At 42.8% G+C, this 27,119-nt stretch overlaps 1 protein-coding gene across 2 annotated transcripts in view; it reads right to left on the minus strand.

Annotated features, from left to right (window-relative positions):
* ATP10B (ATPase phospholipid transporting 10B (putative)) overlaps positions 1-27,119 on the minus strand; it is a 237,458-nt gene that overhangs the window by 66,347 nt on the left and 143,992 nt on the right. The window contains exon 4 of one of the 2 annotated variants that reach the window (XM_090064914.1): positions 25,235-25,429. In XM_090064914.1, the coding sequence (XP_089921040.1) occupies positions 25,235-25,429 (195 nt within the window). Of the gene's footprint in view, positions 1-22,942; positions 23,829-25,234; positions 25,430-27,119 lie in introns of those variants that run through there. The other variant, XM_090064915.1, reaches the window with a different exon arrangement.

Consider the following 27,119-nt stretch of genomic DNA (forward strand, 5'->3'; position numbering starts at 1 on the left):
AGATGGGATTTAATAGTAACCTTCAACTATCTAAAGGGTTGTTCCAAAGAGGATGGAGCTATATTGCTCTCAGTGGCAGATGACAGAACAAGAAGCAATGGTCTCAAGTTGCAGCAAGGGAAGTTTGTTTGGATATTAGGAAGAATTTTCTCACTAGGAGGGTAGAAAAAAACTGGAATGGGTTACCCAGAGAGGTGGTAGAAGCTCCATCCTTGGAGGTTTTTAAGACCTGGCTAGAGAAAGCTTTGGCTGGGATGATCTAGTTGGCTATGGTCTGTCTGCTTTGAGCAGGGGGTTGGAATAGATGAACTCCTGTGGTCCCTTCCACTCTAATTTTCTATGATTTTATGATTATTTTAGACAAGGAGGTTATTTCCCTGGTGCTTTCCAACACCCAAAATACAGATGCTGTGAAACAAGTCAAACTGAGTTCTCAGCCGCAGTTAATATTTCAACTCTCTCAGGTATGTTTGGAAGCTTATTACAAACCTAAGGCTAAGCCCATACGCACAAATTTGACACATTCGGTTGTGGAGACCTGTTCTATTGAAAATAAGCAATGAAATGCAACTTTTACGACCTTTGTTAGAACTCCGGTGGTGAAGAAAACCTTGTGGCTTTTGAATCAACAAAAACTAAATAAAAAGAAAGGCAAGTTACAGCCTTGCAGCAGAAAGAAAAAGAATATGGTTGGTTTTGAAGTCTAATAAATTAAATAAAAACTATACAACAGATTCTCACTCCGTGGTTCAGGAGAAGGAAGCTTATTTTTCTGACAGGAGATCTGCATAGTAATTACAGATTCTGATTTGGGGCCCTGGGAGATGTGGGGTTGCTCCTCTCACTGCCAGGCATGCTGTCTGCTGCCTCTGGCTGTCTCTTACTCAATTGCCTGCTTTCCTTCTTACTATTCCATACACATTCCCTTTGGGTGTGTGTGAAACTCTTCATTGTATCTGTTTTTTCCTGAGGCCTGTCTCCTGTTTTTGTTACCAGACCTATCTCCAGTCTTGTTGTTTGTCAAGGGAAGTAAACTGATGAACCAGATGGTAGATTCAGCTCCTACACTTGGCTTAGCTAATAGCTATGGTGCATATAAGCATTTACCATGGAGGGGGTCTGACAGTAGAAACAATTACCTCTAATAAAAGTAGAGGACAGATGTTAATCAGAACTTTACTTAATATGTTTTCAACTAGAATGAAGTCTAGGATAAGGTTCATTTAAATAGTAGGTCTGTTGTGATTGAAGAGAAGGGCTAAATCCATTCTAAAAAAGAAGCATACTTTATTCCTGGAGTAATAAAGATGTCCCCAGGAGGGCTCTCTGAGCAAATCCTTCTTGGAAGAGGGTTGTGAGAAGGGAGGGACAGATCCTTCTTGCCACCAATGCAACTGCCAATTTGTGTCCTTTAGCATCTGGACTCTGCAAGGCTGTGGACTGTCCCTACCACTTCCCGGATCATTCATTGATCCCGTACTTTTACTCTACTTAAAATTAGAACGATGGAAACTAAAAGGAAACATCTACCACAAAACATCTACAAAGTCCAAATATATTGCCAGTCTTTATCTCCATGTGCAGCATGGTTTTCTCCTTCCAGGTTGAGCTATGTTTGCTACAGTTTTACTCCAGCCTCACCCATTCTGTACTCTCTTTTACTTCTCTGGCCTCACTCCCAGTCTGAATCATCTCCTGTATCGCTAGTTTACTACCCACTGGGCGCATCTACACAAGACACCATGTTGCCATAGTGATGGGTTATGGCGATGTAGCTTGTTGCTACGGTGACATAGCATCAGTGGGCACGAACCATGATGCTGATGCTACTGCTCTGTAGGGTTGGAAATGACCTGTGCACTGCTGGGACTGCACAGTAATGGCTGTTTACTGCACAGACATTTAGTACTTGCTTTATCAGTAACAACTTCCATAACAACCGCGCAGTCCTCAACAACCTTGTTGGCTCCTCTAATCTGTACCATTTCTTTTATCCTGGAGCAGTATGCTCAGTTTTAATTCAAGAATTGTTCCCTATTAACCTTGTATTTGAATATTTATTCACTGATAAGCCCAAAATGATCTGTCTCTCACTTCTGACGTTCACATCGCCCTCATAGTTAAGCAGTCATGTCTTTGCATCCTGTTTTCTTTTAGCCATCTGTTACTAATGGGATATTTTTTCTCTTTTCCTTTCGTTCTCTCTGCTGCTCAGTTTTCCTTCACCCACTGTTACTGGGGAAAACTTGAGTGACTAAAAAATGTTGCAATGGCCATTGGAAAGCCTGAGTAGACAATAGTGACACAGTTCCTTTCAGCCCTTGTAAAGGAAGAGTTATTTTTATCGTGTCTTTGGTGAATCACCTTATGTCTCAACCTACAATGGAGAAAATGCTCATGGTATTGGACTAGCTTCTTGGTAAATGGTGTCAGTGGTGATTTCAATTTTCAAATTACTCACCGGTGTCATTTATCACCTTATGTACTCTTTATCAGCAGCACAACCCTTCATTAAAGACCGTCTGCATCGTTAGCAAATTTGGAGAATTTGAAACAGGTCTCGGACCTCTGCTTGAGACATTCTACCTTTTCTCATAGTGGCCAAGGGGCTAATATGACAGATGCTCACTGCTTTCTCAGCTACACTTTCCAATTATCCAGATCTATAACCTGCATCATTCAAAATATAGCTGTACGCTTTTTTTCTGGGTTCGCTTTCTGCCTTGGAACATGGGTCCTATCTATCATTCCATATCAGTTCACAAGAGGGGTGTGTGGACGAAGAATACTTGAACTGTCTTGCTATGGCTTCAGCAGTCTGAGTTCTAGACTTGGGCCAAAAGCTGCTCCTAATCAATAGGCCTGTGTAAATAGGGAGTATTCAATTCGGATTCAATTCAATTCGGATTTGGATTTGGATTCAGCCAATTCAGAGGACAGTGATTTGATTCAGAGATTCAGATCACCGTCCTGAATCAATTCAGCCAACTTGGCTTTGGAAGATTCATCACTGATTTGGAGAGATTCAGTGATTCATGGGACCCATGCCATGGGGCAGCTGCTGCGCTGGTGCCGAGTGTGGGGGGGTGATTTCCGCTGCACCCCACTGACCTGCGTTGCACAGGGGGGCTCTGCCATGAATGTCAAGAGCCCCAATCACTGCTGCTGCAGCTGGTGAGTGCAGGGCAGTGGAGTTTGGGGCCTCTGTGCAGTCATGGCAGAGCCCCCCTGTGTAGTGTGGGGCAGTGGGGATTGCCTTCTCCCATCTTGCACCCGTACAGCCGCTGCCCCATGGCACAGGTGTAGTGTGGCTTGGCAGGTTGCCATGTGCTGTTTGGGAGCTGGGGACATTGGGGCTGGGTGGTGCCAGGCTCCAGCTGACACATGGTGCTTCTTCAGCTCCCAGACAGTGCACAGCATCCTGCCAAGCCATGCTGCACCCATGCAATGGGGCAGCTGCCATGTGGGTGCCAGGCAAAGGGGTGATCCACGCTGCCCTCCACTGCTCTGCACTGCACAGGGGGGGTTCTGCCATGAACTCTCAGAGGCCACAAAGGCACTGCCAGAGTCAGTGAGTGTGGGGATTTTTTTTTTAAAGTGCCGGGAGGCTGGGCCAGGCGGTGAATGGGGCCAGGCAGGGCAGCCTTGGGGGCTTCTCCCACAGCTCCTCTGGCTGTGCCTGCCTCTGACCTGGTGTGGGGAGCTGTGGGGACTATGCCTTGTTGCTCCTTGCCCAGATGGTGTGAGGGTGGGGGGCACGATGCAGGTGTGGCTCACTCTGGGCAGCAGCAGGGGATAGGCCCCACTCCCAGTGCTGCCATGCCTGCACCCTGCATTCCCCTGCTGCCCTCCCCAAGTAACAAGCCCCCCTGCCCTGGCTGGGCAGCTTGTCCCAGTCCCAATCCCTCCCTCCCCCACTCTCCTTCCCTGCCCTCAACACCAACAGACTTCGCAGCTGTGTCAGCTGCCTGTTTAGTCTATGGCCAAATCTCTGAAGAGGCCAAATCTTTTCTGAAGCTTTTCCATATCGATTTGGATGCTTCAAATTGATTTGGAGCTTTTAATTGGTCTCATGATTCAATTTGGATTTGGAGATTTTTGTCCCTGAATTGGGCTGAATCTCCTCCAAATCGAATCAGCTACCAAAGCTTCACACAGCCCTACTAATCAACCCAGGTGGTCTTTTGGGCTGAGCAGTCCGGGGGGTGGGGTGGGTGGGTTGGATGTTGACCGCATCTCTCCCCTGTGTGCTTGTTAGCCACAGAAAGAGGTGTACCTTAACAATGCTAGCCTATGGTCTTATAGGCTTGGGAGAGCTCTGACTTTTTAATCCCAAAAGAATAGTAGCTCCTTCATAAACTGTCAGCTCTAACATCCTGTTCAGTAATACAGAATTGCAGTGCTCCAGCACATTATAAGAAGTCAGTCTGTTTGACCATTTTATAGGGTGGGATTTTCAAAAGCCCTCACATTGGCTTTACTCTGTCCTATTAAAACCATTCACCATCCTATCTGGCATCAATCCAATGTTGTTTCCTTGGCCAGAAAGAATTCTGCAGTGCTACAAAATACCACAGAGCCACATTGATAATATAATTCCTCTAATCTTCCTCTGAGGATTTCAGTAATGTTTTATCTCAGGCTGCTCCAGCATTTAGTTTTAGGCTCCGAAGCACGATCCTATTTCAACCAGTTCAAGTTACTGAGAAAACATTAACTCATCTTTTGTAACACACCATCATCTCAGCCTTCACACTAAGTCACAAGCAACAGCCAGGACAACACCCAGCTTTTTGGTTAACTAGGGTTTAGGGCCTTGAGAGTAGAGATCTGACCTCTAGCATCAGCATAACATTTGGCATCTAGACCACAGGTATCACACTCACCCTGATGCCTGGCCTGGACATGGTGGCAGAATTGAGTAAAGTGGAGGTGGTGACCATGGGGGTTAATGCAGCTGTCACTTACCCTCCACCCTGCCACTGACAGGCATCACCAAAGGGGCTTGGTGCCCTGGATTTTAGTGGCACTACCCCCAAATTCCTCATCTCCTGTGGGCTGGATCTAGCCTGCAGATTGTAACCTTGATCAAGACTAAAGCTGGCCAGATATTGGAGTTTTTTGGTTCAGTGGCTACCCTGAAAGAATCAGACAAAAAAAATCATTCTGGGATGGAAATTTTGGGGTTATGGAACAATTGCAATAAAACCAAATACTTTCTCATTAATATCTGTCTGGAAATATAGTTTGTTTTAGTTTTGTTATTTAACGCCTTTATTTTCAACTTTCCCCTTATGGCTGAATTTAAAACGTAAAGTGCAAACAGCAGAATAAAGTTTTTTTTTATAATGTCAAAATAAATGTTTCAATGTTTTGAAAGCTTTCTTGGAAACTTTTGCATTTGAAATGATTCACCAAATTTGGACTGAATTTGTGAATACTTTCAGAAACTCCACTCCCTGGCCAAAGTTTCAACCAGGATTCCTGTGATTCTATTCCCAACTCTACCAAGGACAAATCATTGCAGAATTCAGAATTGAGGCCATGCACGTTTTGATTCAAAGAATTCTAAAACTGCTTAAATTCCACACAGCTAATATTTAATGGCAGGAAATAATGGAAAAAGGGAGCAATCTATTTACATTACTGCTGCTTCCCAAAAGTCCACTTCAGTTCCAGTCTGATGCTGACAGCAAGTATCTTCTCATTAAGACCAAGAGCTACAAATGAATACTTCAGAATATTTTAGACCCTGAGGGCCTTGTTACACAGTAAGTTTAGGTGGCTTCTGGAGTCTTAACCCCTGGACTTGCTGCACTTTAAACCCTTTTTAAGTAGCTTAAAGCACCCATTATTTGGTTTAGAGTTATAACAATCAAGGGTAGGATTATCTCCAGTCCACCTAGTTTTGTTCCTGTTCCATTACCTTGTGGCCACTTTCCACAGCTATTCTGCTCAGGTTCACGTCCGCCAGTATCCCAGAATGCTTTGAGGGGCCCAATCTTTTTTCTCTGGAGCTGAGTCAGTGCCCTGCTGGCCAGCTGGGTGGCACCTGAGCTCCTACGGGCTCAATCCTTTTTTCCCAGGAGCACCTGTTGGCCATGGTGCCTCCTGCCACAACTTGGAGCAGTTCTGTTCCCATTGCCAGCGATGCAGGAGCTGGGTGCTGTGTGAGCTCCAGAGAGAAGAGGGCACAGAGCAAGAGGGCTCTGGAGCTGCAGCCCTGGGTCTCTCTGATTTCACTGAAATAGATACAGCAGCTCTGTACTAGGAGTGGGGCTGCCACACTTAATCCCTGACAGCCCTGCTCCATGTGGAGCCATGGTGGCAGTTTCAGTGAGACTAAAGAGCTTCAGGGAAGCTGCTTTCTCACATCTCTCTGGTCTTACTAAAACTGGCATGGTAGTGGGCCCACTCTCTGCCCCATGGGAGCTGTGAGTGGGTCCTGCTCCTGTTTACCAATCCTCTGGTGGCAAGTTACAGCTGTGCAGGTGAAGGAGAGTCAGAGCAAGTTTTTTACCTTGCCATGCACCTGCTCTACTAAGCCGAACAACACTAAGCCTCTTAACATTTGTTCACTTTACAGCATAATGTCTAATAAGGCTCTCAATCCCAATATTTCAGATGAGGCAAAGCAGTCACTCCAGTGCTAGTACTATTTCTTGAGATACTGGCTACTAAAAATCAAGTCAGGATTTAAGTGGGAAAAAAGGGGCATATAAATGACAATTGGAAATAATTGATCTTAATGTCCAACATCTCTTAAACTGTCAAGGGCTAGAAATGAATTGGTGTTAATCATTAATATATAACATTGGTGTTAAGCATTAATTTTAAGCTTTGACTATTAATGAGATACCAAAGCACTGAAGGTACTGAATTAATAAAAGAGACAAATCTTGGAAGTTGACACAATTGAATTACTTCTGACTTTCGTCAATAGTAAGAGTCCTTATCCTGCAAGATTAATATTAAACATTGCAACTCAGTAAACCCACACCAGTATCGACAGATATCATGGTGTGTGCAACATCCATCACAATTTTCAGCTGATAGCTTAGGTGCTTTTATTTGAAAAGGAACACAATGTACCATCTTGCAGTAAAAGCTCTATGTGCATCTCACCTCCTTATGGCATCCACTAAATGTTTTTACTTAAAATCAAACTTTCTAAGAATCCTAAGTTCCACACTTGTTTTTGTCCCCTCCACCCACCTTTGAATATGTGCCTTCTTTCTTACCATCCTGCAATGTGTAGAACAATCTCACAATGAGTTGATGCCAAGCTTGTTCCTTCTACTTAAAAATACTTTTAGCATCCCTCAAAACAGAGCTACCACAACCCTTGGCAGTGATATCTTTGCACTGGAATATGACACTAGAGAAAGGATTCGTCTGTGCTGCAAACTGTATCATGAAGCACCATGAACAGACTGCTCTGTTTCAACCTGCTAATCTAAGAGCAGTGTAGCCCCCTTTCCTCAGCTCTGCACACAGATTATTTAGCACTGATTCAGCAGTGCTAATTATTTTACCCAAAGCACCACAGAAACGTGTTTACTTTGCCTTTGATTTTTGAAGTAGCTCAAGTACAGTCCAGCATTTTTGAATGTGTTGCTGCCTGACATGGTAGATTTTCAGCGTGGATACCCTAGGGTGTGGTCGACACCTAGGTCATTTTAATAGTATGATGTGGTATGTTTATTATGGCTGTGCCTGGGAACCAACTGAGAAAGGAACCCAGATCTGTTTGAAACTACACATCTGTAGACTGCTCATGAGGTATTAAGGCAGTGAAATAATTGCCTACATCTCAAAGAGGTAATAATATACATTGACAAGACAAAGTGTACTAACAAAGTAAACAACATGATGCGACTAATGTCATATTAGTTCTGCAATTTTTTCTGTTTTTTTTCTTTTCTTATTTAAATCCTTTTTGGTTAGGTTCTGTTTGGAAGGGATTTGTTAGATGATGATGTCAACAAAATGAGATCTGCACCTCTTCCTCTACCGCTTCTCTTCTAAATTGGCTGAATTATTCAGCTTGGCCTTCAAGTCCCAAGCCTGGAGCTCTTCCCACCTGGCTGGGTTCTCATTTTACCACTGCCACTCCTGGGGGCTGGGTCTCTGTTTAATTGCCTATTTGCCCAGGTTGCTGCTGGGTCTTAATGTCCCCTGGGTGAGAATTACCAACTCCTTTTTAAAAGGGGCCAATAAATCCATCACAGATAGGGGGTGGGGGCTGGGAAAGTACAGAAAGGAAGATAAGTGTCACATGGGTCTTAGTGGCCCTAGGCTATTCATCTCTTTGATGCATAGTGCAGGATCCAAAGGGCTGGAAAAGGTACATTATAGACCTATTTTAAACTGGAACCAGTGTTTGAGTCTTGGCAAGCTTGAGACCCACAACAGTAGCCATCCCTTGCCCTAAGAGTGGTCCCTTTCACATTCATCCCCCACTCCATATGTACATTCACACAGGGACCTGCCAGAATGTGTCCTGAGCTACTCTTCCATGAATACAAATGTTTTCAGAAATCTCTCCCATCTGTGAAGCTGGTTGCCAGGAAATATTTCCTTGCTCATTTAGCTCAACAACAGTGAGCAGAGAGCCCACACCTAAAAAATCACTTCTATTTTAATCTGATGTTTAGTGTTAGTTGAAAAAAATGTTCCAACTCCGCTACATTTCTGCTTGAAGCATATGTAAGGAGTTGTGGGCTAAGTGCTTTATAAAGCAGAGACAGGCATTATGACACAAATGCAGAATGACCCTTAACACTACCCGTGTCAAGCATCTTTCTGGTAAACCTTTAGCATCAGCTTGCATAGGACATAACAATAAGAGGCTAGAGGCGGTCTACAATAAACATGTGAGGTGTCATAGCCTTTTCAAGTCACACGGGCACAGTGGGTGGTGTGCCACATGTTTGTAAAGGACTGCTGCAATGCAGTCCTGTCTCTTTTTCCTCCCACCCTCTGCTCAATTTCAGAATCAACCAAACTCTTTCCTTCCATTTACTTTGCTTTCTAAGCCCCATAAGAAAACTTCACACAGCTGCCTGATATCTAGACTGGACAAAATAAAATATCTTAGGCAAACAAAAATAACCAGAAGGAGGAATGGAATTATTTATTTTCAATGAAACATGAAACTCCCGGGAAGTTCTTTGTGTACTTACAAAACAAACTTGTTAAGAGAGTTGTGCCTTAATTGCAATCTGATTAAAGCATTTACAGTGTATAGCACCTTTCATTTTCAAAGTGGTTTAAAAACACTAATTAAGTCTTAATTATACATTTATTGTGGGGGAGGGGAACTGAGGCAAGGAGGCCAAATGATCCACTCTGGGACACCGAGACATTTTCAGAGTTAAGAGTAGAAGTCTGGAGGTCCTGATTCCCAAGTCTGCAGATCAACACAGTATCCGTGTCTTCCATAGAAAGCGTGATCTGTTAAATAAACACTTTTTCTCTGTATAAAAGACTATTACCTGAAAGAACCATGTTATAGTGCTACCCCTTAGACATCTGGAGCAGTGAGATTATCAGGTTTTTACAACACAAATTACCAATGGGAGAAAGGAATATTCCACAACTAACCTCCCACATTTTCCAGCAACATGACCCTAGCTGCCACATAAGACCTGTTGAAAGGACCTGTTTCCTTTTAGCAACTGATGTAGCTGGGAGCAGTGCCCATTTTCTATTCACTGATTAAAACTCACAGTACAATCCCCAGCTCCTGTTGTTAAACAAAAAAAATAACTTCATAATTTTAAGCAGTTCTGACAAGGAACAAATAAAAGACAAACTGATTGATACAATAAAGAAAACAACACCAGGTGCTTTCTGACAGGTGGAGGACTTGAGACCTGCACTGCTGCTTATAGTGTTAGAGCCTTAGAATAAGGTAGATGTGATGATATACAATGTAAGAAAGGTGGAAAAGATGCGAGAGCTGGGGAAAAGGTACCCACCCACACTAGAGAGAAGAGAAATGGAAGTGGGAGTTCATGTTGGAAAACAAAGGTTTAGAGAAAAAAAGGCTGTTGATTAAAGAAAAAATGGGTTTGGTCTATCAAAATTTTGGCATCCACGCTATTATTCTTCCTCCTGCCTTCTGTTTGACCTGTCTCTAATGCTTACAAACCCTTGATTTTTTGTTCTAAGATACTGTAACACCCCCCACCAGTCAAATAGCTGACAGCAAGTGACCATGGCCTGAGTCCTTGCTGCTCCTGCTCCTCAGACTTTCACCCATATCAATCTGGCACCTTTTACAAGTGCTGTATTCACACCTAAAAAGTGGCTCCAGAGCCCAGCAGCATCCATGTCTTTGACTTGAGGGCTGGGCTCAACAATTCTGATTTACAACTAAGAACAAAGGACCATAAAGAAGTGTATTTGGAAATTGCAGAAGTTATGAGGACATGAATAAATGATTTACACTGTGTCAATAAGGCTATTACTTTCTTTGGTTTCAAACAGGACTGAATTTCAAAACCACAACTGGGACAGAGAGGAAGATAAAAATAAGAAATTAGATATTAAGCAAAAAATAATTGCTCTGTCTAAGGGGAGACAAATCAAAATTAGATCTTTGTGTGCATGCCTCAGTGTGACTATCTGTGACTCTTACCAAAATTAATAGTCATATAGCTAAATCCCCTGAAATGGAAGATCTTTGACAATTTACTATTTGCAATTCCCAAATCAACTAGAAGTTGCTTTTAAAAAGCCACTCACTTGTTTCTCATGTGTTTACATCACTCCTGAATCTTTCAGACTCCCATCCCCAAATCCTCTGCAGTACTTTAAATAAAGAATGCCTCTTCCTTGTTCTCTCTCTGACCAACATGCTATAAAAAGAAACATCTAGAAAAATTCACTGAGCCACCTACAGACCGAAACAGGCATTTACATTTAATGTGTATAAACTGGATGATATGTTACATTTTAAAACTGTATCATGAAGCTTAGCCTAAAAATATTCTTACTTAGCTGTCATCATGTCTGCATCCCTCAATGCTATATATTAGGCAGGACATTTTTATCAGATAAAAAGATTACATATGCAAAGAGCTTTAGAAGACATTTTCAAGTTCGCCTTGGGATCAGGACCCCAAAGTTAGGAGGAGCTACCTTGCAACTTTGGGACTGAATTTAGCAGCCGTGAAAAGCATTAGATTACCATGGACAAGGCAGTAAGGTCTATCCACAGAACACATGACAATGCAAGCTGTCCACAGCTCCAACATGCTGAGCCACTTCTGTATTTCCAAGGTGCCAATTACTATAGCCTGTGAGCGGGATTTTGCGATATGGACAAGTCCACAAGGAATAGTTGTAGAATGAATAAGTATTCATTTCACAGGGCTCAGTCGGTAATAGCTTTTCAGTCACAATATTCTTTGACCTAGAGGTGAAAAGTTTTGTTCATTTGTAATTCATGCAGCTAAGTCCTCATTAGTAAATGGTTACATATATTCATCATACCAAGTTAATCCTGATATTTCATAGATTTCATAGACATTAGGGGCTGGAAGGGACTGTCACACGCACACCATAATGGTGGCATTGATGCGCGAGGCACCAAGATGGCAAGCCCCGCCCTTCTTCCCTGCAACCATCACAAAAGGGTAAAACAAACGCTGCCATACCATTACTTTCATTATCACAGCATCGCCAACATAGGTGAGGTCAGCTAGTCTGCAACGCCAACTAAGGCCGGGACACAGAACCCTGAGAGGTGATAGGTGAAAACAGCCAGCTCACCGCTGAGCGCGTCACCTGAGTGATAGAAGGGAGTGCGCAGCCACACCCAACCGAGGTCGTTTGTCACCGGCTTCGATTATCACAAGGGATGCTAGCCTGATCACCTAGCTTCCGCCTCCTGTTCGTGATTAGCAACCGCCAAACGCCGCTTCATTGCCGGCCCCGACATGATTAGCAGTCTACTTCTCTGCACCTCGTTTCTCTCCTCAACACTCACTGTGAGTAAATAAACCTCTACCTTCAACTACTCTCCGTCTCCGTGACTATCACCTCACCTCCAGTCTCTTCGGGCGACGTGAGCTGGACTTGCGTTAACCGTCCCATAGAGAGCTAATCGGCCCTTCTAAACCCGCCGTTCTGGTCCCTTGTGCTGTGATCGGACAGCAGCGTGACAGGGACCTCATGAGACCGTTGAGTCCAACCTCTCTGCCATAGGCAGGAAGTCAGCTGGGAACAAATGATCCCTGCAAAAAGTTCATGGTAAGACAGTACTTTAAAAATAAGTCACAATATATTAGAAAGATGTGAAATGTTATTGAATCTAAAAAACTATCTTTAAAGTAATCCTATGGTCCAGGAACAGAATGTTCTTTAATGCTAAAAACAGTTCCTAAATTTTTACATGCCAATATGAGCTATTGCCTCTTACCATGGACATTATTCTCAATGCTAAAAGGTACCATTTTCAATTTATATAATTCCACCTTTACAGTTACTTTAAAAGGGGCCCTACCTGGGTACAGTGTACTTGAATATATTTTATGGCCCTCTTTTTTTAATCACATTTAAGCCATTTTGAAATCATAAGCTAGATCAATTGTAAAAATAATGAAGAGCATTTTTGACTGCTTGTTCATTAAAAATTACTGTTGGGTAATTTTAGATTTATTTTTTAAGTTGTGCATCAATTCATTGGCCAGTCTTACAATTTTGATTCCAGGTTTTTATTATGATGTTGATGATTATGATTACCTAGAGTAAAATGATGCTGCTAGGATTCTGTCTGGCAGCAGATGGAATGATCACATAATTCCAGTTCAAGGTCAGGTACTTAATGATTACTAATCAGATTCTTCATTAGCTTCCAAGTGCTCGTATTGACCTATGAAGCCACTGCAAAGCTTCGACCAAACCACTTCTGTGACCCAATCACGTCCTTCCACCCCCAAGCACCATTTTGAGGTCAACCGATGGTGGCCCACTGGTCTCATAACATTTAAAAGTGCTGTTTATCCATTGTTTCAGACACTTACTGCCTTCTCCATCAAACTCGTGAAATGATGTTATAGATGCTGCCACTTCAAATCGGAATCATAGCCTTGTATTTGCCCCTTGTCTTTAGTCATTAGTTTGCTGTTGCAGTCTGTTCAACTGTGGCGCACATTTTCTGTCAAGCAGTTTGAAATGTCTTGGTACAGTGAGCTGATAGATCTAGAAGAAGTTGTTGATAAAGCAATACACAAACAGGTGGTAGCATTAATAACGCTGTGGAAAGTTTTCCATTAAAGAATCATTACTGCATTGATGTGTCTTGGCTGGCAATGAGAATTGCTAACTTGCTGTTCTTGGATTTCCAGTGCCGTGGCTTGGACCTAACTAATATAAATACTGAGAATCTGACTTTGTTCTTTTAAGGTTAGTTAGCTCAGCGGGTTACTTATTCCTTTACTACACAGGCAGCATGCTCTCCACAGTATGAATTCAATTTTTGATTATTTCTTCACAACACCAGTAACTCTGGTTTCAAGCGGTTGTTTGAGTTCAGTCCTCAGTTAGACCTCATTTAAGGCCAAATTCACAAATTGCTACAAGCTCCAAAAGTGCATATAGCTCATAGAAAATGAAGTATATTGTAGCCAACACTGTTGTTCGAGTTGGTCCAAAAATTCCAGAGAATTTAAGGTGCTCCTGTGCAGATATCAGAGAATGGCAGAATGAATTCATATTAGCCAACAAGTATATGTCATCAATGGAAGTGCATGCGTCTCTGAACCAGTTAAGGTGCCTCTACATGTGAGGTCACTCTGACACACTGTAATTACTGCATCAGAGCAGACTCGTTTAATTGAACTTGTTAGAATATGCTAATTAGCACACTCCAGCCAGCCTCCATGTCTTATATATCCCCCATGCTTCAAAATGGCAGCAGGGGCACTTCAAGTGTCTCTGCTACCATTTTGTAGAGTGAGGATGCTGATACATGAGCGCTGAGGGTGATTTAATTAGAGTGGCTCTCTTAGCAGCTCTTTTTAAAGTGCCCCCCACCCTCCCGGAGCCCATGTAAAAATGCCCTTGGTGTCTAAGGGCATTTATACACATGCTCCAGGAGTGGGGGTGGGGAAGCCTGTTGAATGAGCTTTAGTTAAAGTACCTCTGATGCCATTTTTCAGTATAGGGACACTGAGACACATGATGCTGGAGTCTGCTGGAGCATGGTAATTACAACACTTCAGCAGACTTGATTAATCAAATCTGTTCGGACATACTGTAATTACAGCATGTCAGAGCAGCCTCCCTGCATGTGTACAGGCACTCTAAGGTTCTATCCTTCTTTGCCTTTGGTTTGACTTCAGACTAATGTGGTTAACTATCTTTAACTATCTATTTGTTTTGTGATGCACTTCCAGTATGAAAGATGACAGATGAGCAAAACTCAACTTCAGTTTCTAGAGTGACGTGAAGCTCTTGTATAAGTTGTACATTTTAATTTTACTTTTATCTTATCTCATTAGCACATCTGGTTATGGGCGGGGGTGGGATAATACTGAGCTGACAGGATTTGTGAGCTTCTCTCCTTCTTTGTGTTAAAAGCCAGGAACACAGGACACAAGGAAGGAGTGTAGATATTATACTACATAAATTATATGTTCTCAAGATAATCATACAGTGGCATTTTGAAATTAAACAGTGTTGTGGCTTTGTGTCAATCCTTACTGATACTGAGCTGAAATTATGATATTTTCACAAGATATCAGAGGGGCATTCCTCAGTGTAAGACTTCCAATTGACGTGCTTGCTTTTAAAATGGTTCTAAGATGATTCATGCTTAATGCACGTTTCATGTACTTAGGCTGCATGGTACTAGACAAGAGTGGTATGGGGGCAGGAGATTTTGTGTTTGGGCAACAGAAGTATAAAAGTCTCTCAGACTGTGCTTCATTGAGATTCATAAAGCTTGTTGAGTAGCATAGTCCTTGCTTTGGCCAACAATACAAGAACAGTCACCAATGGGAGAAAAAGGAAATGTTAGTAGGAGTTTTGCCTGAGTAAGAGGTGAGTAAAAGCTGAATAATGACTGCAATATTTCTCCCCTAAAATAAGGCTGTCCAGCTTGGGTGATGGGGGTTATGACAGGATCCACCTCAGAGGGTGGTCATGCTAATTCTGTCCCACCCACCCTGGCCTCCTAAATTATCACCCTGATGCCTCACCTGCCATGTGTCGATGAAAGAAATGATCATATAGCCGAGGAGACTGATCTTAGAGACCAGTGTGAGCTTTGGGCATTTTATTTGGCTCTGCTTATCATCAAGCTCTCAACTGCATGTCCTGGACATGGCATCTCCTATTCTCATCTCAACCAGAATGTTCAGCATAGTGCTCTGTTCCTCTATATACTTCTCTGTAGTGGACCCGCAACTGTACCTTGATCCTAAAACAATGCAGGGGCATTTCTTTAACCTCCTCTGCAGATCCACTGTGATCCTGCCCCTACCTTGATCCACAAAAATGTATGTCCACTTTAGGTCCCTCTATGGCCTCATGCTTCTTCTCTAGATCCATTGGATCCCTGGCCCTAACCTGATCTACTGAGCTCTCTCCTGAATTGCTCTGTGCCTCACTGTGGCTTTGTGAGTAATCCCACCAGTCCTGTAAGAGCTGTCTTGCACTAGCTCTCAACCAATGCCCTCTTCTGGGTTCCAAACCCACTAATCTGAATGCAGGGTGCCTTTCCTGGCACCCCAACCATGGCTACCATAAACTTCTGGCTCCTATCTGATGATTCCCACCAGCCTTCCTGGGTATCAGCATTTGTTGGTGTTCCCTTCTTTGGCAGCCTGGGATCACAGGAGGACTTTTCTTTGCAGAGAGCAGTTCTAAACTGAAGGCTCTGGCCCAGGAGTCAGGCTGTCAGTATGTCCCAGCAGCTGAAGAACTCACTACAGCTCTGGCTGTGTCTGATGGTCATGAGTTGACTTTTGGCAAAAGAACAAATTTTCCAGTAGCCTGTTCTGTTATCACTTCTGAGTCTATAGTGTTGTAAATATTAGAATAAGTCTCATGCTGTTGATTAAGCCAATTTTCAGACTCATATTTTGCAACAGAATCACAGCCATTTCCCACTTTAACTGTGAGTTTGTGGGAAGGCAAACTGCTTAGTGACAAATTGTTGAGAAACTTGGTTGGAAATCAGACAGATATCCTCATTACCTGCTACACTACCTATGCTTAAGTACATTCTTTATTTAATAATTCTGGCAGCTATGTGCCCATTTATAGCTCTCAGTGTTTTTTGGGGGCCAAAGGTGAAGAATTTGAATTGCAGCAAATGCCATCCTCTGAAAAGTCACTGCCATAGACCCACTCAATTAAGTTGCCTTATTTTAAAATGCAGTTTTCTAGTATGCTAAGGTAAGAGCAATTTTCAGAAGTAGGCTCTCTCCCTCTTCTGATTTTCCTGAGATAAGCAGCAAAATCATCTGCTCCTGGTGTTGCTCTCATTTTACAATGAAGTTTCAATATCTTAAACTGTCTTCACAGTGGCAATGTTTTAAGACAGTTCTCAATTATAGATGTGCGGTAACAATGGGCAAAACCTGCCTGAAATCTCCACCTAAAGCTATAACTTTCACTCTAAATGGAATTTCAGTGTTCATTATATCACACAGGAGTGCTCTAAGTAGGTGGCAGGAGTGTGTCAGGTGAAAATCAGACAGAGATCTGCTTTGCATGAAGTCTCAGAGTGGAAGCACAGCACTGCCTGCCAGCTTACTTAAGAGTTCATACCTCCTATGATCCTAAAAGTATGAGGTCAAAGAGAATAAATAAAGATGAATTAAATACTTGAAGAGTATTGAAGAGTAAAGCAGACATAGATTGATGTAACAGTCTTTTGATTGTGGGTTTAATTTCTTTATTTTGCTTGATGAATCATAGGAGTTATAAGAAAGTAGGGATGGAGGAGACCTCATGATGTCATCTAGCCCCCTGGTTCAAAGCCCCCCTGACTCAACTATTACAGTCAACTGTCTGTCTAATCTGCTTTTGAAAATTTCCAAGAATGTAGATTCCACAATTTCTCTAGATAGCCTGTTCCAACACTTGATCACCTTCGTAGCCAAAAGTTGGATTTAGAGTCTGCAATCTAAATTCCCCCTGCTGAACCTTGAGACCATTGCTCCTGGTTCTGTCTCCTATAGCCACAGAGAAAAGTTTATCTGCAGCCCTTGTGTAATTGCTCTTCAGGTATTTCCAATCCCTCTCAGTCTTCTCTTTTCCAGACTAAAGCACCCTAGTTCTTTCAGCCGTTTCTTATTAGTCTTGCCTCCCAGGCCCTAAACAGTTGAACACAAACTAGAGAGGCTCATATCACCTAATGTCTTATCCATTAGAGCACCTAATAGTTGTCAGATAATGACTGTCAGTCACAACCTTGTAGAAACTGAACCACAAACACGGCTGGCTTCTACCACCACATTCAATTCTGCACCTCCATTATCAGAAAGATAATGACAAACTGGAAGGACTTTTGAGAAAAATCAGTGAAAATACGCATGAGGTTGAAGGGGCTGATATATGAGAAAAGATGAAAATGGTGAAGTATGTATGTATGAGGAAAGATGGAATAGTGAATGGTCATGATAATGATCACAAATATATGAAGGGTATAATTCAATACGGTGGATAAAGAAGAATTAATTAGGATTGTACAAAAGAATGTAACCAGAAGAAATGGAATGCAATTAAGAAGGGATTATATAAACAGAGTATCATGGAAAACTTCCTGATAGTGAAATTTATTTTACCGTGGAAGCTACATTGTTTAGGAAATTTAAAATGAGATGGAAAGTGTATATTAAGGAACAATTCTGTAGTTGTACAGGCAGTAATTATGGCTAGTCCTGTTCCATCTGTAATTGTATATCTAGAATTTAACACCAAATGAAAGAGTTAATAATTCAATCATGATGCTGCAGTTCAGAAACACTTACTATGATTCTCTGAATCTCTGACCTACAAGTGAAAACCTCCACAAATTACTACTGAAAATGTGAACCCCCACATCTACCCAATAACACTCTGCAGTGACTACTAACCTCTCTCCCTTACAACTGAGGCTTGTTTAAATACACTGCTAAGATTTGCTCTCTTCATAAACCACTTACTAAGCCAGACCTTACATTTCAACTGATCTCAGCACAAAGAAAAAAACCCAGCGAAGCCAAGATACAAGATGTCATTTTTAAATTCAGTGGCCCTCACTGGAGAGGAAAGACGCAAGATTCCTTACCAATCCCTTGGCTAGTTTTTGGAAAAGCATCAAAGATGGAAAACTAGAATTCTGCCCTCATATTTTTATTAGAGCTGGGAATCAAAATTAATTATACTGAACTCTGAAACAATGAGAACACAGTCTCCAATCTCTTGTAGATTAATACGTAAATCTAATGAAGGGTTCACCTTTAGATGGAAGATCAGTTACTATATTAAAAGAGAATGTGTTATTGCAACCAGATTAACAAAGCTTCCTGTGTTTGTAAAAAGCTGGTCACCCTTGTTACAAAATAACCTCTGAGAGATGACTCATGAGGAAGGGAAGAAAATTAAGAGAAACTAGGCTCCTCTGTGACACTGCCACTAACAAGAAGAACAAGAAATATCAGATTCCCAAAGCTCTATAGAGGCATCATTAAAGTTATTCATGATACAATATGCTGCAACTAGTAAGTCTGATGGCAACTGTAATATCCACTAAGGCACCTGGTGAGGTGTCTTTTTAGAAACTCCCAACATTGCTCAGAAGTCAGTCATTAGATCTTGGGGTGGGTCGGTGATGATTTTCAATGCTCAGAAGAGAACTTGAATCTAAACCCTCATCTGTACTCCTCTGAAGTGTTTATATTGGCATTCTTAATCTGCATCTGTCTGCAGGTTGCTACTCCCTGTTCAACACTTTTCAAACGTATACACATGCAAATCAAACATACACCAGATCTTGGGGAAACTTGGTAGGCACATTTGCCGGGAAAACCAAAAACAGAAGAATCATCTTCTGTAATAAGGTAACTAGGCTCAGTAAGAAACACAAATCAATGCAAGTGGCACATGAAGAAAGGTCTCAAAATTATCATGAGGCATAGAAAACAACTTTTCCATTCCTTATCTAGCACCCAGAATTAGCCTTCTTCAGGAAATACTTGCTAGACGCAATTTATCAATTAAGATTTCTTATATAGATTCACCATGTTAATATCTAGTGCATTAGTTGTTTCTCTCTCTCTCAGGATATATATATATATATGTATATGTGTGTGTGTGTATATATATATATAATAGAGGCTATATATTAGGGCTGTGTGAGGCTTTGGACAGAGCTTTGGATCTGGAGAAGCTTTGGAGGCTTCGGAGGAGGCTTTGGGGTCCAAAGCAGCATGTCCGGGTCCCAGCGCCACCTCGTTCGGCTTCCCGAAGCGTTTCGGAGCTCCTGAAGAGCCTTGGAGCTGCCTTGGAGATCTGGCCATAGGGTATAACGGGGAAACAATAAAATATCTATAAAGTTGTTGTTTTTTGTCCAATTTTGATGAAATTTTCAGGGGTAGTAGACTCTGCAGAGTGAATACAGCCTGCCAAGTTTCAAGAAGTTCAGTGCAGGGGTTTTGGGGGAACTGCACCCCAAGTTCATGAAAGAAAAACTCATGTCAAGTCTAGGCATTACAATATAGCAGGCTGAAAAACTGCAAGAATGGTAGCTCTTACTGAGGCCACAAAGTCTACCAAGTTTCAAGAAGATCGGTGCAGGGGCTTGGGGGCAACTGTACCCCAAATTATTGAAAGCAAAACTCCTGTCACGTCGATGTGTTACAACACAGGGGGGTCAAAACTTCAGGGGTGGTAGCTCTTACTGAGGCCACAACACCTGCCATGTTTCAAGAAGATCGGTGCAGGGGTTTGGGGGGAACTGCCCCTCAAGCTGTGGACAAGCAAAACTGGTGCCACGGGTGCTGTGGGACTGTGACTATCCTGGGACAGGAGGGGAGACACTGCTGCAGACCTGGCTGCGGAGCTGCTGTGTTACCACTTACCAATCAATCAATCATGATTCACTTAGGGACCAGGGACACAGGGACCAGCTCAATACACAGGACCTAGCTATTACATAACGGCTTAATGAGCATCAATTAGCACCTACAAAAGCAGGCTAAGGAGAGGAAAGAATCAAGACAGACCATCAACTGCCCCAAGACAGATACAGTCTTGGCACGAGTTTTGCCTGTCTGCAGCTAGGGGTGCAGGGCCCCAGGAGCTCCCTGCACGGATCTCCTCCACAGCTGGCAGGCAACACAGCAGGGGCCACTTCCCCCCAAACCCCTGCATCCATCTTCTTGAAACTTGGCAGGTTTCATGCTCTCAGCAGAGGCTACCATCTCTGCAATTTTCATCCAAATTGGACAAAAACAACAAAGTTATAGATATTTCATTGATTCCCCATTATTTCCTATGGCCAGATCTCCGAAGTGGCTCCGAAGCTTCAGAGCCACTTCAGCCGGATCAAGGCGGAAACCTGGTCCAGAGCTCCGGATCGGATCACAGCCATCCAAAACGGCTGGATCCGAAGCCAGATCAGATCGCTGCCGACTTGCACAGGCCTACTATATATATATATAGACTCTACCAATCCCTACCATCTATCTATCTATTACGTCTGTGCGAAGTGGCAAGTATTCACTTTGGATTTGGATTTGGCCAATTTGGAGGGACAGTGATTTGACTGGGAGATCTGAATCACTGTCCCGATTTGATTAGGCCAAATCAGATCCGAAGATTCAGTGCCGCTTCGGAGATTCAACCATAGACTAAACAGGGAGCAGTCCTTGCCACGCTAGACACAGCTGCTTCCAGCTGGTAAGTGTGTTGTGGTGGGTGAAGCGGGGTGGGAAGGGGCATGGGGGAGGGATTGGGACTGGGTCTGGGACAAGCAGCCCAGGCTCAGCAGTGCTCGAAGTGGGGGCTATGCCCTGCTGCTACCTGCCCAGCTGGGGCAGGGAGGGATGGGATGCAGGCGCAGCTCACTCCAGGTAGAAAGGTACAAGTGGCAGCAGGGCATAGCCCCCACTCTCAGTGGTGCTGTGCCCACATCCCATGCCCCCCTATCCCAGCTGGGCAAGCAGCAGCAGTGCCTGCCCCACTGCACTGGCTGAGAAGGTGGCGGCAGTGCCCACCCTGCCCCCCCATGCTGGAAGTGGGGGCTGACGCAGTGCTGGAAGTGGGGGCTCTACCCTGCTGCCACTTGCCCAGCTGGGGTTGCAGGAGGGGGGGAAGGGGGGGCGGGATGCAGGTGTGGCAGCACTGGGAGTGAGGGCTATGCCATGCTGCCACTTCCCCCTTTCCACCCCAAGCAAGCCACGCCTGCATTGTGTGATCTCTGCCCCCCCAGCCCCAACTGGGAAAGTGGCAGCAGGGAATAGCCCTTGCTCCCAGCATTGCTGTGCCTGCATCAGCACTGGGAGTGGGGGCTCTGCCCTGCAGCCACTTGCCAGCTGGTATGGGGAGGTGGGGTGGGCAGGTGCTGCCGTCACTTGCCCAGCTGGTGCGGGGAGGGGCGGTGAGCGGGCACTGTTGCCACTTGCCTGTCTGTCTATCTATTGTAGGGATTGGTAGAGGAATCTTGCATCTTTCCTCTCCAGTGAGGGAATATATAACTATATATCTATATAGATATATTTATCTATCTATCTTGTATAATCTTGTATATCAGTCCTTTACCTGTTAAGGTGTCATTTAGTACTATAGGTCACCATGATATTTCCATCATCACGGATAAAACACATTATTTTCTTAAGCTTGAAAATACAAACTAAGTTATGGCTTGAAGGAAAGAAACAGTGATGCAGGCAATCCATAAAACTGGGATCCTAGAAATGAGATCTTGGTGGGAGAAAAGAGAAACATTTTTGTTATAGAATCAGATACTGTCCCAAGCTGAGGGCATTTTTGTTTTCATTAGTCATTCTGGCAGGCTGATCACCTCAATTCAGTTCTTAGAAACAAGTATTGGTACTATTTTTTGACATATCTAAACTAGTGTATACACAAATGTATTAATTCCTGTTTAAGCAAAACGGTCTGAAAATAAAAATGGACTAAACTGCAAGTCTTGTAATTTACAGACATACCTGCATAGGAAATAAATAGCAATTGGCAAACTTCTCTGAGCTTAGCACATCTGAAACCCATCGTTGCTGATACTATGTAAGTGCTGTTGATTAATTTTAGGCCTAAGGAACTTTGTTCAAGAATACTGGGAAGATGTTTCTCTTTCCTCATGAATGCGGTATTATGATCAGTAAGAAGTCATTTTCTACTTCATTTTGAGAGTGGTTGCTGTTTGTAAAGAATTTTTAAACATTTACATTAAAAAACCCTCCAAAAGCAAGAGGACATGAGACACTTTCAAACTGCATCCAACTAATTTGACTAATAAAACTGCTGTACACATTAGCCTCAATACTTTAGAGTAACTTAAAAAAAATTCTAACAGCCAAATTCTTAAAACAATTCGGACATCAAACAATGCAGGTATGCCCCTTTAAGAATTACATTGAAGGTGCTAGGGATTTTTTGAAATCCCACAAATGCCCCAAGGCACCTAACAAAGATACCGAGGCACCTAAGACCCATATAAAGTTAATGTCTTAAAGATGAAGATGATAATTAAATACCATTGATTTATTACTGAGCTTCAAACAACTAGAACTTTTCCTCAGTGACTGAAACTTCAATTCAAGTAAAACTGGTGTCTCCTTAATTTCTATAATGCAAATGTTTTATCCAAAAACTGTCACTTACCAACAATTTTTGATTCATTTAGACTCTTCCGTAAAAACCCCCACAATTCCATCCAAATTTTGGCACATGCATAAAAACTACAGGATTTACTTACTTCCTAAAAATGAGGCAGCCCATACTGTTGATCTCTTTGTCTGATTTGTATCTCCGGAAGTCCTCCCAGGCATCTTTCACTGCGGTAATGGCCATTATAATACAGCTTGGGATCAAAGAAACTGCTGGTTGAAAAGCATTAACCACTGGCACAAAATTCAGTGAGGCAATGGCCACAAAATATATATTGGCAAAGCGGTGAAACTGCTCAACTATATTCTTTGGGATGAATGAGAGGATGGTGTACTTGGTGGTCTTAATTATATTAGAGTCATAATACCTATTTGGGTTCTCTTTCCACATGTTGCTTTCGAAGGGCAAGTTGGAGACAATCATCCGCACAGTTTTATTTTTCTTATTTCTTTTCCTTTCTTTCCCCCTCTTCTCCAGCTCCTCATTTTGTGTTTCAGAATCTGAAGCAACATGCTGGCAGCATGCTTTCTTGAAAAAAAGTTTTTTCCTTATGATCTTCCAAGAGAAGCAGCGTAGAGAACCATTCATTGTCATCGTACTTCCCCTTAGCTTTAAGTACAATAAATAAGTTATGGTGGTTACAAATGCCAGACTAACTGAAAAGCAGTGAAGTGTGGAGCTAAGTTTCCCTGATCTGACTACTGTCTTTCATTTAATTGAAAATGATACCTGTTGAAATACAGACATCACACAGGCAGGTAGCACCCATCTGTAAAACAGGCTGACTCTGGATCCTAGAGACTGCCTAGTTGCAGGTCACTGATAACAATAGCACTCCTTAAATATTTTATATGCATATTCATGTATCACTGGACATCCTACTCTGAGCAATTTGCCAGCAAATTATTTTTTTTGCAGATAAACTTCCTTATTTTGTTATAGAACAAAAATACATACACCTAATTCTTTTCAAGCTTTTCTGAAACACACTTTGTAAAATTATTGGTAGGTAAAATTATTCCCAGTAAAACCGGTCAAAGGTTGTAGGCAAAATTCTGACTCGACTGAAGTCGATGGAAAATTACCGATACCTTCAGTTGGATATAGACCTCAAATCATGTAACTGCTCTTATCTCCTGTTTGCTTTTATCTCTAGAGATACAGGCTTCAAGTGAAGCAAGGAAAAAAAAATCTCTCTTGACAGAAGAACTTGCATGTAAATTCCTCTTTTTAAAAGCAAGTTGACTATTTTCCCTTCCAGTCCTATCAGATGTGGAGAGCTACCTGGGGTTTATTTGGGTTAATACTTGGACAATGGACCTCTGACAAGTACCTAGGTCAGAGATCCTCAACCAGTGTGCTGTAGCACTCTGGGGTGCCTTGAGATCCTTTCAAAGGTGCTGTGGAGTACCACACAATGGTAGCACTCTTAGGTATGAAAACACAATTCACAAGATAAACCTAGGAATTTTGAATAGGAATTAATAGTATTGAAAGCATTCTGAGCTATTATGGTCTTTCTGAGTTCTGTGCAACAGCAGAATCGCTCTATTATTTTTCTGTAGTGAAAAAAATGAGTGAAAGCGAAGAGCTGGTGTCTCAAGTCTAATGAGGGGTGGCTTAAAAGGTTGAAAACCACTGACCTACATGTTGTACTGCAGGAGGTATTACAGGTGACTAAGGTAGAAGAAAAAAATCTCTTCCTTATGAGTCAGTCTTGAATGAATACATACGTCAGCGTACAGTTCACAGGTGTCGAATTTTTGAAAGCACAGACATTAAAATGAAACACAGCAATATCGAACAAACATGGTCATGGAAATACCACTGCACTTTTTGGCAGAAATGTGGTCTTCACTTGGATGTCCTGGACATGTTCCATCTTGAATACACCCTCCTTATGGACATTTCTTCTGATGGTTTCTGTGACACGCACAATTCTTCACTTCCTGCTTCAATATAATGCCTAAGTAATGTTGTTCTGTTTAGTTAAAAAGCTGCAAAGTTTCATTCCATCTGGCTGCATTTCATCAATGAGTATAATATCCTCCATCTTTCCAACAGAACCTTTGCTTGCTTACTAAGGTGCTCTGATGCTTTTGCTGTTTCAGAAATTTGAAAGTTTGAATGAAAAGTATTGTATCAGGGTACGCTTCCTGTGTGCCAAAATAAGATTACCCACTTACGATAGTTACAAGGGACATATGTGACACTAAAATTTTATTCATAGCTCTATATCTTAATACTTGAAGGCAGAATAACTTTTTCCAAACTTAATAATTTAATTTCCTTTGCTCAAATGGGATAAAATTATTGTAAAACAAAATAGGATAGATTGTAATAGATAATATAGGGAAAAAACCTATTTTATTCTACTTACTTATCATATACTTTGGTTTTAGAGGAGTTTACTGTTTTATCAAATTTGTATCTCTTGTAGTCTTCAATGCCATCCTTAATCGCAATTAGTAGCAGTACCACACACAAAGGTAGCATAGTGATCTCCCTGTGGAAAACTTCTACTTGTGGGAACCAGTTTAGGACCACCAGAAAGAGGAAATAGAGATTAGCCAACCTGAGAATGTCAAAAGGAAATGAAAAACAGGAATTAATTAAATGCATCTTTTCCTGATTTACATCATCTGTTGTTTAAATAAACATTTCTTTTCTCAAATTATTTTCCAAATCCTTCCTTCCCCAACAATTAATTATTTTATTACTAAACAGTGAGGTCTCCATACTTCCTGTAGTGGATTCTGTGAGATATAACTAATTTAATTTTGCCAATTCTAACTATTATAGAGTAGTGAGATTAGATTAATTTTAATGTGAATTTCTTTAATCTAAAAATATTAAACTGTTTCCTTAATAGCTCCTCTAATTCCTGCCATTGTGGTCACACTGGGCATGTCTACACATGAATTTATGTGTGCCTAAACTTAATGTGCCTTAGCCTAAGGTGCATTAAGGCGATTTAGGTGTGAACACCTAAGGCACCTTAATGCGACTTGCTGGGCAGCCTCCCTCGTCAGCACCTTGGACAGCCACTGGAAGCCTATGGCAGTGTAGCCCACTGCCAGCTGACGGGGTGGAAGCCTCCAGTACCCCTGGATGCAGTCAGCCTGGCCCTGGGCTCAGCCCTGGTCTTGGTCCCAGCCCAGGGTCTAACTCCCTTCCAGTGTTCCTGCCTTCCCAGTGTTGGATAACAGCAGGCTGGGACCTGTGGGGCCCCATGCTGCTGCCAACTGCCAGCAAGAAGAAGATGTGGTGAGTGAGCAGTCCCTGTCAGTGTGCAGTAAGTTGGCAGAGGGGGTAGGAAGCATGATGGCTCCTGTCAAAGCACAAGGGAAGGCCTTCCTCCTCCCATGACGCCCTGAAGGGGAAAGGGACAGTGCAGCCGGGTAGGGCCTTTGCTAGCTTCCCTATGCCTCTCCCTTGGGGCAGGTTTGCTGGCCAGGAAGTGCAGCCCTGCAGGTCCCTGCCTGGGATTCAGGTGCACTTAGATGCCCATGCTGGGGCTCCCGCCCTGGACAGCAAACAGGTTGGGACTGCATCTGCCCCCAGCACCTAGAATGGCTTTCCCTGCTCCACTGACCTCTGTCCTGGGCAAGCACTCAGCCTCCTTGCTGGACACCGTGGGTGGGAGAGGTGGCGTTAGTTCTTGGGGGCTCTGTGTGGCTCAGCCCCAGCAGGCTAGGTGCAATGCAGGTGGGGACTCAGCTCTCTCCTCGGCTCCCCTGATCCAAGGCTAAGCCCTCACCTTCATTGCATAAAGCACCTTAAATCACTACATATAGCTGCACCCACTGGTATTTGGGGCACTGTGTTCAGTTTTGGGCCCCCAACTACGGGGATGGAAGTGGACAAATTGGAGAGAGCCCAATGAAAATGGTGAGAAGGCTGGGGCACATGACTTATAAGGAAAGACTGAATAAACTGGCCTTATTTAGTCTAGAGAAGAGGAGACTTAGAGGGGTCTTAATAGCAGCCTTCAGCTACCTGAAGGCGGGGTTCAAAAAAGGATGGAACTACATTGATCTCAGTGGTGGCAGATGACAGAATAAGGAGCAATGGTTTCAAGTTGTAGCAAGGGAAGTTTAGGTTAGGTATTAGGAAGAATTTTTTCACTAGGAGGGTAGTAAGACACTGGAACAGGTTACCCAGAAAGATGATGGAAGCTCCATCCTTGGAGGTTTTCATAACCCGGCTAGACAAAGCTTTGGCTGGGATGATCTAGTTGGGGATGGTCCTGCTTTGAGCAGGGG

Source organism: Crocodylus siamensis, chromosome 10 (assembly GCF_052110815.1).
Source record: "Crocodylus siamensis isolate JL-2025a chromosome 10, ASM5211081v1, whole genome shotgun sequence".
NCBI lineage: Eukaryota > Metazoa > Chordata > Crocodylia > Crocodylidae > Crocodylus > Crocodylus siamensis.